This window comes from Moschus berezovskii, chromosome 25 (assembly GCF_049115385.1).
Source record: "Moschus berezovskii isolate FMDL1 chromosome 25, NW_MosBer_1.0, whole genome shotgun sequence".
Taxonomy (NCBI): domain Eukaryota; kingdom Metazoa; phylum Chordata; class Mammalia; order Artiodactyla; family Moschidae; genus Moschus; species Moschus berezovskii.
The window spans coordinates 20,107,892-20,121,381 of record NC_142484.1 but is presented as its reverse complement, the minus strand read 5'-3'; the positions used below and the strand labels follow the sequence as shown (position 1 = coordinate 20,121,381).

At 44.0% G+C, this 13,490-nt stretch overlaps 1 protein-coding gene across 4 annotated transcripts; it reads right to left on the bottom strand.

Annotated features, from left to right (window-relative positions):
• Positions 1-5,308: 5,308 nt before the first annotated feature.
• Positions 5,309-12,553, bottom strand: LOC129548479 (acrosomal protein SP-10-like). 4 transcript variants are annotated; one of them, XM_088832312.1, is made up of 5 exons: positions 12,502-12,553; positions 10,146-10,214; positions 9,690-9,953; positions 6,738-6,857; positions 5,309-5,746 (listed from the first exon to the last, which is right to left on the bottom strand). In XM_088832312.1, the coding sequence occupies exons 1-5, from the start codon at positions 12,551-12,553 to the stop codon at positions 5,622-5,624; spliced, it is 630 nt and encodes a 209-aa protein (XP_088688438.1). In that variant the 3' UTR covers positions 5,309-5,621. The 4 variants fall into 4 exon arrangements, with proteins under 4 accessions (XP_088688438.1, XP_088688439.1, XP_055270974.2 ...); XM_088832313.1 differs by having other exon boundaries at positions 9,690-9,913; positions 10,151-10,214; XM_055414999.2 differs by having other exon boundaries at positions 9,690-10,214.
• Positions 12,554-13,490: the final 937 nt, after the last annotated feature.

Here is a 13,490-nt window from a genome sequence, read left to right as displayed (position 1 = left end):
TCCTCTCCTTTAGGTTTTTGAACATACCTCAAATAGTTGCTTATTGCTTTTTTCACTAATTTCAATGTCTGGTTCATCTTGGGGCCAGTATCTTTTTTTTTTAATTTTCTTAGCTATCAGTTACATTTTCCTGTTTGTTTGTTTTTTTTTTCTGATAATTTGTATTATGTCTGGACATAGTGAATGATGCATTTGAGAGATTCTGGACTCTGTGTTCCTCTGAAGAATACTGACATTTGTCCTGGTAGATAGGTAACTTGGGTTGCAAAGTTGGTCTTCTTTGAGGTGGACAACAGCTAAAATCTCTGCTCAGTTCTCTCTGCTTCCAGGTGCTATTGTTGAGCCTCCCCGAGTCAGTGTCAACCAAGAATTTGGTTACAGTTTATGCTTGAGTTTTGGAGTTTATCCCCTCTGTGGTTCCCTTTCCAGGATGTTGCCCTAGTTTTACAGCTGCTCTGCCAGCTCCAGCCTGTGTTCTCTGACCTCAAGCCAGTAAACTGGATTTTTGCCACCCTATGACATATGGATTGAGAACACCCTTAGGCATAAAGCCTTAGAACTGTCTGTCTCACCCAGTACTGTCCTAGTCTTTTTAGGGGTGACTTCTCTCTTTCCCTTTCGAGGAATTTTTAAATAGTTGTTTCTAATTTTTGGCTCCTAGTTTTTAATTCTTATCTGAAGGAAGGTTAGTTCACCCAAACTAACCCACCATTCAGTTCAGTTCAGTCACTCAGTTGTGTCCAGCTCTTTGCGACCCCATGCACTGCAGCATGCCAGGCCTCCCTGTCCATCACCAACTCCCGGAGTTTACTCAAACTCATGTCCATTGAGTTAGTGATGCCATCCAATCACCTCATCCTCTGTTGTCCCCTTCTCCCACCTTCAATCTTCCCAGCATCGGGTCTTTTCAAATGAGTCAGTTCTTCGCATCATATGGCCAAAGCATTGGAGTTTCAGCTTCAACATCAGTCCTTCCAATAAATATTCAGGACTGATTTCCTTTAGGATGGACTTGGAACTCCTTGAAGTCCAAGGGACTCTCAAGAGTCATATCCAACACCACAGTGCAAAAGCATCAATTCTTCTGCACTCAGCTTTCTTTATAGTCCAACTTTCACATCCATACATGCTGCTGCTGCTAAGTCTCTTCAGTCATGTCCGAGTCTGTGCCACCGCATAGACGATAGCCCACCAGGCTCCTCTGTGCATGGGATTCTCCAGGCAAGAATGCTGGAGTGAGTTGCCATTTCCTTCTTCCCATCCAAAACCATAGCCTTGACTAGATGGACCTTTTTCAGCGAAGTAATGTCTCTGCTTTTTAATATGCTGTCTAGTTTGGTCATAGCTTTTCTTCCAAGGAGCAAGCATCTTGTAATTTCATGGCTGCAGTCACCATCTGCAGTGATTTTGGAGCCCAAGAAAATATTCTGTCACTGTTTCCATTGTTTCTCCATCTATTTGCCACGAAGTGATGGGACCAGATGCCATGATCTTAGTTTTCTGAATGTTGAGTTTTAAGCCAACTTTTTCACTTTCTTTCACTTTCATCAAGAGGCTCTTTAGTTCTTCTTCACTTTCTGCCATAAGGGTGGTGTCATCTGCATATCTGAGGTTATTGATATTTCTCCTGGCAATCTTGATTCCAGCTTGTGCTTCATCCAGCCCAGCGTCTCTCATGATGTACTCTGAATATAAGTTGAATAAGCGGGGTGACAATATACAGCCTTGACATACTCCTTGCCCAATTTGAAACCAGTCTGTTGTTCCATGTCCAGTTATAAGTGTTGCTTCCTGACCTGCATACAGATTTCTCAAGAGACAGGTCAGATGATCTGATATTCCCATCCCTTGAAGAATTTTCCACAGTTTGTGGTGATCCACGCAGTCAAAGGTTTTGGCATAGTCAATAAAGCAGAAATAGATGTTTTTCTGAAACTCTCTTGCTTTTTTGATGATCCAGCAGATGTTTGCAGTTTGATCTCTGGTTCCTCTGCTTTTTCTAAAACCAGCTTGAACATCTGGAAGTTCACGGTTCACGTATTGCTGAAGCCTGGCTTGGAGAATTTTGAGCGTTACTTTACTACTGTGTGGTGTGAGTACAATTGTGCAGTAGTTTGAGCATTCTTTGGCATTGCCTTTCTTTGGGACTGGAATAAAGGCTGACCTTTTCCAGTCCTGTAGCCACTGTTGAGTTTTCCAAATTTGCTGGCATATTGAGTGCAGCACTTTCACAGCATCATCTTTTAGGATTTGAAATAGTTCACTTGGAATTCCATCACCCCCACTAGCTTTGTTCATAGTGATGCTTCCTAAGGCCCACTTGACTTCACATTCCAGGATGTCTGGCTCTAGGTGAGTGATGACACCATCATGATTATCTGGGTCATGAAGATCTTTTTTGTAGAGTTCTGTGTATTCTTGCCACCTCTTCTTAATGTCTTCTGCTTCTGTTAGGTCCGTACAATTTCTGTCCTTTCTTGAGCCCATCTTTGCATGAAATTGTTTGTTCCCTTGGTATCTCTCATTTTCTTAAAGAGATCTCTAGACTTTCCCATTCTATTGTTTTCCTCTATTTCTTTGCACTGATCACTGAGGAAGGCTTTCTTATCTTTCCTTGCTGTTCTTTGGAACTCTGCATTCAATGGGCATATCTTTCCTTTTCTCCTTTGTTTTTTGCTTCTCTTCTTTTCACAGCTATTTGTAAGGCCTCCTCAGACAGCCCTTTTGCCTTTTTGCATTTCTTTTCCATGGGGATGGTCTTGGTCCCTGTCTCCTGTACAATGTCACGAACCTCCGTCCAGAGTTCATCAGGCACTCTATCAGATCTAGACCTTTAAATCTGTTTCTCACTGCCACTGTATAATCATAAGGGATTTGATTTAGGTCATACCTGAACGGTCTAGGGGTTTTCCCTACTTTCTTCAATTTCAGTCTGAATTTGGCAATAAGGAGTTCATGATCTGAGCTACAGTCAGCTCCCGGTCTTGTTTTTGCTCACTGTATCGTGTTTCTCCATCTTTGGCAACACAGGATATAATCAGTCTGATTTCAGTATTGACCATCTGGTGATGTCCATGTGTAGAGTCTTCTCTTGTGTTGTTGGAAGAGGATGTTTGCTATAATCAGTGCGTTCTCTTTGCCCTGCTTCACTCTGTACTCCAAGGCCAAATTTGCCTGTTACTCCAGGTGTTTCTTGACTTCCTACTTTTTGCATTGCAGTCCCCTATAATGTAAGTGAAAGTAGCTCAGTTGTGTCTGACTCTTTGCGACCCCCTGGACTGTATAGTCCATGGAATTCTCCAGGCCAGAATACTGGAGTGGGTAGCCTTTCCCTTCTTCAGGGGATCTTTGCAACCCAGGGATCGAACCCAGGTCTCCCACATTGCAGGAGGATTCTTAACCAGCTGAGCCACAAGGGAAGCCCAAGAATACTGGAGTGGGACATCTTTTTTGTGTGTTAGTTCTAGGTCTTGCAGGTCTTCATAGAACTGTTCAACTTCAGCTTCAGCATTATTGATCGGGGCATAGACCTGGATATTGAATACTGTGATATTGAATAATCCACCATTATTGGAAGCCAAAACTCCCCTACCCTTCAATTGTTACAACATATTTGAATTTATTTCCTCAAAATACATAGCTAATAGATTAGGCTTCCCTGGTGGCTCAGACGGTAAAGAATCCTCGTGCAGTGTGGGAGTACTGGTTTGGGAAGATCGCTTGGAGGAGGGCATGGCAACCCACTCTAGTGTTCTTGCATAGAGAATCCCATGGATAGCAGAGCCTGGCAGCCTACAGTCCATGGGTTCACAAAGAGTCGGACACAACTGAATGACTAAGCACAGCACAGTAGGCTTAGCTATGTTTAATACATTTAGCTAATATTTATCTCCCTCCATCAAAAAAATATCTATACTGTTAGTAGGATTTTATTTCTCTTTGTTTCTGACACCAGGGGTTCCCAACATGCAGCGCCATTGTTATATTTTTAATATATTTTTAAATCTGTCAATTCAGATGTGTTGTACGTGGTGTTTTTGACCTTGGCTGACAAGAGACTGTTCTGTGAGGTTTGCTTATCACCTAATTTGACTTAGTGATCAAACTGTGCAGTACTGTATCCATTCTGGATTTTAAAAATTTTTTGTTATGTATCATATCAAATTTAGCACTCTTTGAGTGGAAATTAAGACCTAATGTTTTTATATGTTGTAATATTTCTTCAAGTAAATCTTTCCTACAAACACACAGAAAGAATCCTTGATAAGAACCAGAGCAAAAACACTGATTTTTCAGGGGCTTTTAAACAGAGGTGTGGGGAGCAGTGGCTGATAAGAAATGGGCTTGTGTGGGACAGAGGTTTGATTTTGGTGTTGAAAGAACTGTTTTAGCTAATATTTCTACTGTTCTATTTGCTCAGATTGAGACCATGCAGCTTTGGCCCTGGCTCACTGCTGCTCTGTAACCTTGATATGTTTGGGATGACATGGAATCTGAATATATAAAAGATTTCTATGTCAGACTTTCTTACTTGTGAACTCAGGATGATGCTATCTTTCCTGCCTGCTCTTTCTGGGCTCTTCTCAGCGGATCCGATGTGAAAACACTTTGAAGAGTGGAACTCTAATACAAGATGAGAGGAGCTGTATGCAATTTCCACCTGCCCCTCTATGCTGAGACAAACCAGTGACACTGTGTGTAAGAAAAAGATTTAGTTAAGATAATTATGACCTGTTCTATTTATGTAGCAGATAAATTAAAAGGAATCATTGTTATCATTCTGTTAAGCATAGAGTCTCCACTTATAACTCTCAGGGTCCCAAGAAGGGGTGGGTTTTGAACATCGTGGTAAGTAGAAGTGAGTTTGGTTTCCATAGGGATGGAAAGGTTGGGGTCAGAGACAAGGACTTGCAATATTATTTTAAGCTCCTAAAAAGTCAACACCTACTTTGCATTCCTCTTCATGGTCCCTGCCCTGGGGGACCCCTTCACTTTGAGGACTGTGGAGTTGTTTAAAAATGCATCCACTTTTGGGCTTCCCTGGCAGTCCAGTGGTAAAGAATCCATCTGCCAACGCAAGGGACACGGATTTGATCCCTGCTCTGGGAAGATCCCACATGCCACGGGGCCACTAAACCCAGTGCGCTGTAACTACTGAGCCTGCGTGCCTAGATCCTGTGCTCTGCAGCTTCAACTAGAGAAAGCCTACACACAGCAACAAAGACCCACCACAGCCAAAAATAAACAAAAATAATGAAATAAATCTTTTAAAAAATTGCAACCACTTTAGTGTGTGGAGCAGAAGGAAGCTCAGGGTGACTCTGCCCCTGGTTGATGGGAAAATATGTCTGCCTAGAGTCAATATTCTTTAATTATGAAAATTTATTGAGAAAGAAAAGAATGTCACGAGATGGGGTAAAGGAATAGGAAAGATGGAGGGCAGAGAAGGATGGGTAACGGCATGGAGAGGAAAGATAGGATATTAGAGCTTCTGGTCTGACAGGCAGAGAAAGATGTAATTAGCAGTTGCCTGGGGAAGACACTAAATATAAATTGAGTCCATTAGTGTGGTGGAGGATTTTTGCTGCCTGAGTCAGATGAAGAAGCCTGGGCATGGACTGCTAGATCTTGTTGCAGAAAGATTGATTTCGACAGCATATAATTTGCATCCTGGTTCCGTGGGAGAAGAGGTTCATGGATGGGCACATGTTCTCACAGCCCTGAACCATGAATTGAAGTTTTCCACCTGAAAGAAGCAGAGACAGACTGTAAAGAGCACGGAGCTTCCTTGTTGAATCTTACCTTTCATCCATGGTCCCCAGAATCCCTGCACAGGCACAACCAAGTCCTCCAGCTTGCATACTCTTTCTCCCCTCCCCTTCCACCTGCTTCTTCTGGGCTGTTTCACCATCAGTTGCCTACTCTGTCTAGTGAGGGACCAGACAAACCACAAGGAAAGTCAGTCAAAGGGGTTCACAGGATAAAGTAACCAAGGTCCCTTCCCTTATGTGAGGGATAAGGACTGAATATGGGCTTTCCAGGTTGCACTATGGGAAAGAACCCGCCTGCCAATGCAGGAGACACAGGAGGTGCACGTTCGAGCCTTGGGTCAGGAAGATCCCCTGGAGTAGGAAATGGCAACTCACTCCATTCTCTTGCCTGGAGAATCCCATGGTCAGAGGAGCCAGGTGGGCTATAGTCCATGGGGTCACAACGTGTTGGACACCTCTGAGCAACCGAGCCCAGGGACTGAGTATAAGGGTAGAGAGGTCTGGGAATACACTCAGGCAGGTCTGGCAACTTGTGAACACAGACTAGCGGATAACTGTTGACTACTTAATTCATTTATTCAATATTTACTAAATGCCTACCATGGACTGGGCATTGTGCTAAGTGCTAGGAATATATAGCCATGAACAAGACAGACACATTCCTGAGCTTCAGTCAATGTTGCACTGGCTCAAGGGGCAACTCACATTAATAGGAAGAGACAGTCTCCCTGTCTTCTTTTAAGACATCGGAGGCCTTTGGGGAAGGGCCTCTCTCTCAATAGCTGGAATTCTACTCTTGATTCTTGAAAGAATTGAGGTCCTCTTGAATCTCTAAGTTTCTAGGGAATCCCAGCTTGATCCCTCCTCTGGCCCCTGCCACCCTAACCACCCCCTCCCCCATCAGTACTCAAGCTGGGCGATGAGTGAGTTCTCTGTCAAAGACCAGCCCATGAAGTCCCCACATACCCTCAAAGATCTTCTTTAACATGCACTGCTGGGCATTCTGAGTGGAGCAGACTCCCTCTCCACGAAGACATTTTCCTTGGTCATTCATATAAGAGCATGTGTGGCAGCTTAATGATGGGCCTGAAAAATTTAAGATCAGCCTGATGGAATAACCCTGTGATCCAGATGTGATCCTTGAGTCACACATCTGGGAAGGGATGATGGACAATTAGAACCATTTCATGGGTCTGAAAAAGCATCTTTTCTCTTCCATACCAGAGAGAATGACTTCATCCTTACTGCTTCATCTATGATATTTATTGCTGATGAATCCCACCTTTCTCCCTCTAGTACTGACTTTAATTCATAGCCCAGTGGGTTCCTGGACATTGATCATTAGATGCCCTTCTGCTGCGTCTAACTCAATAGGAGCAATGGAACTTTTCACGTGACGTTCATACTCTTCACGATACTCTCACTTATCCACAAGGCACAGACACTTGCAGTAAAATTTGACTGATTAATAAGCTGTGTTAAGGACTCCTTGGAAGGAAAGTTATGACCAACCTTGATAGTATATTAAAAAGCAGAGACATTACTTTGCCAACCAAGGTCCGTCTAGTCAAGGCAATGGTTTTTCCCGTGGTCATGTATGGATGTGAGAGTTGGACTGTGAAGAAGGCTGATCGCCGAAGAATCGATGCTTTTGAACTGTGGTGTTGGAGAAGACTCTTGAGAGTCCCTTATACTGCAAGGAGATCCAACGAGTCCATTCTAAAGGAGATCAATCCTGGATGTTCATTGGAGGGACTGATGCTAAAGCTGAAACTGCAATACTTTGGCCACCTCATGCGACGAGTTGACTCACTGGAAAAGACTCTGATGCTGGGAAAGGTTGGGGGCGGGAGGAGAAGGGGACGACGGAGAATGAGATGGCTGGATGGCATCACCTACTCTGTGGACATGAGTTTGAGTGTACTCCGGGAGTTGGTGATGGACAGGGAGGCCTGGCGTGCTGTGATTCATGGGGTCGCGGAGAGTCGGACACGACTGAGTGACTGAACTGAACTGAACTGAAGGACTTCCCTGGTGATCCAGTGGTTAAGACTCCTCCTTCCAAGGCAGGGGGAGGGGAGGGTTCAATCCCTAGTTTGGGAGCTAAGAACCCACATGCCTCAAGGCCAACAGATCAAAACATAAAACAGAAGCAGTACTGTAAAATTCAATAAAGCCTTTTTAAATGGTATGCATCAAAAGTAAATAACAAAGAAAAGAGGAATTGCTTTTTTTTTAAAAAAAAGGCAGCCTAAAAAAAAAAAAAAGACTATGTTGGAATGTTCTAATGTTGCAAACGTAAAGTGTCTGTATCAATTCTCTGCTCTCAAATTCACCTCAGTCAGGGCAGTGTGTCACAAAGGCAAAGCCTCTCTGAAATGACTCAATATTGCCTGTCTCCACTGCCAGTTTCCTAATTAGGGAAGCATAACGAGGAAAGAATATGGGCTTTGGAGTCATGCTTCGTTGTGAATCCAAGGTTTGCTTCTTTCTAGCCAGATGAGGTAAACCTCACTTCTCTCTTCTGAACATTTGGAATACTGCTGCTTACACAAATGGGGTGAACATAAAGTGTTTGTGTCTAGTAATAACTTGAGACGTTAAACCTTAAATCTTGTTTTCCTTCCTTGAAGAAACCCTTGTAAGAGCCAAAGAACTGCGGTTGTCCTGGGAACTTATTTCTCTATCTTGCAGACAAAGGTGTTGGCATGCTTTACTTTCCATTGATAAAAGAAACGTTCACATATTGAGGTCTGCTGCTGCTGCTGCTAAGTCACTTCAGTCGTGTCCGACTCTGTGTGACCCCATAGACGGAAGCCCACTAGGCTCCCCCGTCCCTGGGATTCTCCAGGCAAGAACACTGGAGTGGGTTTTGCCATTTCCTTCTCCAATGTGTCAAAGTGAAAGTGAAGTCGCTCAGTCGTGTCCGACCCTTAGCGACCCCATGGACTGCAGCCTACCAGGCTCCTCCATCATGGGATTTTCTAGGCAAGAGTACTAGAGAAGTCATTCTGGCTTATACATGAGTTAACTTGAATTTTTTGCAAACTACAATAGCTTCTTTGTGGCCTATCAAACATACATTGTACATCTCCTTTAATTATTAAAGAAAAGGTCACATTGACCAGAAGTTAAAAAAGTCCACATTAAAAATAAAGATTAAATACCCTTCTTTCTGGGACACCGATTCTAGTCCTCCATTGATGATTAAACTCCCTTTCCAGGCGGGGACCCCAAACTGTATGTGCTGTATGTGTATGAACTGGTCTGTTGTGTTTTTTAAAACCGTGAAGAAATATATCCCTGACTTGTTCAATATGCCTTGTCTGGACGAGATATAAAACTGTGCCGAAAACTGCTTCTCCAGGGCTGTTTCTCAGACTAATCTGTGAAGTCAACTAGTCCTCAGTTTGGCTCAAATAAAACTTTTCTATTATTAATGATTGTTTATTATTTACAGTGACATCATGTTCAGACAAAAAAAGCCCAGAGCTACCAGTTCTGGTGCTAGCTATGTTGTTGGAGGATTTGCAAAGATTTTAACATAGTTTGGGAACAGGCCAATTTAGCCTGAAGCTCACCAAGGTTGTCTTCCATGAGCCCCTTCTTCCAGTGGAGCTGTGGGCATTCATTTTCATAATTTCTTGTGTGGAATGAAGTTGCAGGGACAGCTGGCAGTTTGTATTCTGTTTTTCTTAAAGAGGGCCCTCTGAACTGTTTAGCCTTCAAAAGCCCCACAACACCTGAATTCTGCCTCTGGGGATTATTGCAAAAAAATGTAAAGAGATTCTTTGAGAGAGTTGTTTGTTCTGTGTCTGAACTGTTCTTTCTTCTGAATGCCTTAAAACTGGCTCTCTTGATGTGACACCTACTTCCCACCGAAAGTCAAGGAAGGGCACCCATGTAAATATGACTCACCTGAAAATGTGCTTGAAGGCGGGAGGTCTGAGGGCTGTTCCCCTGGTGCTTCACCTGAGACCTGTTCTGCTGAGATGGGTTCAGCTGCAGACTGTTCCCCTGCAGACTTATCACTTGCAACCTGTTCATTCGTGGGCTGTTCGCCTATGGCCTGTTCACCGACAGACTGCTCGCCTAGAGGCTGCTCACCTATAGGTTGTTCCACAGAAGGTTGTTCGCCAGAAGTGTGCTCATTCAGAGTGTGCTCACCTGCAGCAGCCTCCCCTGGAGCATGCTCAGCCGCAGTAGCGTGATCCACTGAAGCGGGCCCACTTGCGTGTTCAACTGCCAGCGACTCGCCGGAAGCACGTTGGGCTGCAGCGGTCTCACTTGAACCATGCTCACTCAAAGTGTTGTCGACTGAAGAAGTCTCATATAAAGCCTCATCTGAAGGGTTTGCAAGTGAAAAGTAGTCACTTGAGAGTTGCTGAACTGATGCTTGATGATCCATAGAGCCAAGAAGCTCATCAGATTGAGCGGATGCTCCTGGGATGGAGAAGTAATAGAAGAGAGGTGGTGAGGTGAGAGAGGCTGTCCGGGTAAGGAGTCCTTTCCTGTGGAGCAAGGCGAATGTTGTGGGATCGCTAGGTTCCTGCGGGTCTGGTCAAGCACCTGAAGATACTGCAGAGGCTGGAGGCAGTCAGCCGATTGCTCGAGGGACCATGAAGGCCAGGGGTGTTAAGGAACCGCAGAGACTACCTTAGTGATTGAAGGGAAGAATTTTAAGATCCGCAATATTTGTGTGGATCTGTGTACCCTGAGTGGGCACAGGGGCACCAAAAGCGCCTGTGCCTCTCTGACAAAGCCAGCATCAGGAAATCAATGTCCCATCGTTCATGTAACCAGAATTCTACCGCTCACCTCCCTCCGGTTCCCCTGTGGGTGAAAGGTCGGAATGGAGATACAAGGGAGAGAGATTCTGCAGTGTTTCAGCAGCTGCGTAATTCTAGCTGAAACCAGGGTGGAAGATTTTAAACTCCAAACAAAATGAATGTGAAACTAGAGATGACAAATATATAATGAGGCCACGAAAATTACCAGAAGGGATTAAGACCTTTATTTGGCAAGTTCATGTTTTTTCCCACACCCAATCCCCTATCCATGTGGTTGGGAACCAAAAACCAAGTTGCTGTGAATTATTAAGATAAAAATATTGTGTACTTCTATATCTCTGCATTGAGATTCCTTTTGATATACCATTTACTCCCATTTATTCCTACTTCATGGAGTTGTCATGGGTTTTCAGTAAGGTAAATTGTGAAGTGCCTAGTCCATTGCTGAAGTGCTCAATTAACTTTAATTTTTCCTCCTCCTGACCTTGCATTTGGACTTACAAAACTCTTAGCTGGTCATTCTCTTCTGACCTGTCTCTTCTACATTTAATCCAGTTTATCAATGACCGACAGATAAATACTCCATAAGTACAGCTTTTATTTTATTAAGTGTAGACAATTTGCATGCAGACAATTTGATTATTACTCTTTTTTAAATTATTATTACTCTTTGAGTAACTTATTTAGGCTGAATAACCTAGAAGAGGGTGGGGAATAGACTTTAATGATGAGTATGTTATTAATCCTATCAAAAAGCTGAGAGGAATATAATATAGTCAGTATCATCCTGATTATAATGCTGTAAGAATTTGTGTGTGTGTGTGTATCTTGAGTGATTTGAAGTCCTTATAACCGATGACTTTCAAAAGACTAGCATTAGAATATGTTGATAAAGGAAGGAAAGATAAGATAGACTAAGGCTTTTGCATAAGTGCTCAGCTGTGTACACTCTTTGCAACCCTGTGAGTCTGCCAGGCTGGTCTGTCCCTGGGATTTTTCCAGGCAAGAATACTGGAGTGGGTTGCCATTTCCTTTTCCAGAGGCTCTTCCTGACCCAGGGATAGAACCTGCATCTCCTGCATTGGTAGGCGGGTTCCTTACCCTGGTGCCACCTGGGAAATCCGACCAAGGCTTTTAGGAGTTTTTAATTTTAAAAAGGTGTTACAGAAATACTACCTGCTTGACTTATTCTTCAAAAGTGAACAGAAGTTTTAACAAAGAGATTTTTGATACCGAAAAAAAGAGGCTTGAAAAAGCGCACTCCTTTCTCAGTCATTCTTATCATTTATGGCTCACTGCCTCACCAAGTGCTTGGCACACGCTACCACCTGGTAACCGTGGAGCTTGTTTCCGAGTCAATTTTTGAAAACTGAAGAGGGCAAAAGATAAAGTCTCAGAGAACCAACATTACAGAAAACACTCTCATTTCACAGAGAGCTCGAAACTCATGGCCTCACACTTCTGCAGGAGGAAGAAGGAAACAGAGCTCACCCTGAATGGGGATCCTGAAAGAGGAAAAACGGGTGACTGAACGGATCGACCAGAACCAGGAAGGGGAGGCTTCTCGGATCTCTGGCCCCGGGAAGACTTTCAGGCACAGCTCATTCCCTTCTCCTGTGTCTTTCCTTCTACCTTACCTACACAAGGATCCCACATACTCATCTCACTGCAGCAAACCTTCGCAGACTTTCAGAACCCTAGACCGAGCATCAGATACAACACTGAGGGGCTGAAAGTATTAGGAATGAGACTGTGCCAAGCTAGTCTCTGATGGTGAAGCCGTCAACTAGGAGGGATCAACCGATTCAGTAACTCTGAGTTGAACTTGTTCAGCCACTCCTACTTCCCAGTCAGAATGGTCTGGGATACTGGGCTTCCTTCTTCAAGGGCCTTAAAGAGGCCTCTTCCATGTCCACCTAGAGCCAAGAGAGAGGACTCACCTCTGGCAGATCCAAGGAAACACAGACTCACTAGTAGAAGGAAATTCTTCATCTGGATTTTGGGCAAGAGGGGCCCCTGGTGTGGGGCACCCATAAGCAGTGAAGAAAAACTGTGAGCAGAGGCTCCCAGTGCTGAACCTCAGAGTCTGGGGCTTCTAGAACCTCAGAAACAATCCGTGATTCCTCACAATGGATTGTGCTGATCAGGTGCCTGATCCGGCATGTTGATGCTCTGGCAACCCCCAGCACACCATACTGTGAGGACTGATATGCCCTGGGCCTGGCGCTTTCCTGTGGCTCTCTGCCTTTTCTTTCAAAAATCAAGTTGCCAACATAACATATATACTCTCTGTAATAAATTTTAAAAGCCATCTAGTCTCTTTTTAAAGTGTTCATGACAGTGAGGTGTGATTAGCTGGTTATTTTTTTATTTGGTTCTCTGTATGAGCCCTTTTATTTTGGTTGGAGGCCTCAGAAGGCTGATCTGTATTGAGCTGATCACCTTGAAGGCTGGTTGGGTTTGGCTTCAGATTGTGTTCGGCCAGTGGAAGCCTGGAGAAGGGAACACACACAGACAGATTGAGACTGGAGTAATCATTCCTCCTATTGCCTTCCTACCACGGTTTTGATGCTGGCTGGGTCTTGACAGGACAGTTTCTGTTGAGTGTCTCTCCTTATGGCTCCAGTTCTCCACCAGGCTCTGGCAGCATGGCTTCCTCCCCCTCCCCCTCTGAGGCCTAAGAAGGATGATGATTTCTTACTGTTGCTAAACCTGGATGCCCCAACTTTATTTTTGTTGTTGTTGTTGCCTAACCCTGCTCACTTCTGTCAATCATCTTTTCATAAAGGTCCATATCAATCATGGTTTGGGCAGGAAACAGATGGCAAACTCGGATGGGTGACAGGAGAATGTACCTGATATGGACATGGAAAAAGGATCTACAGCCACGATCTGTGACTGCTGGAATATGGGTGCAGCGAAGCATCTA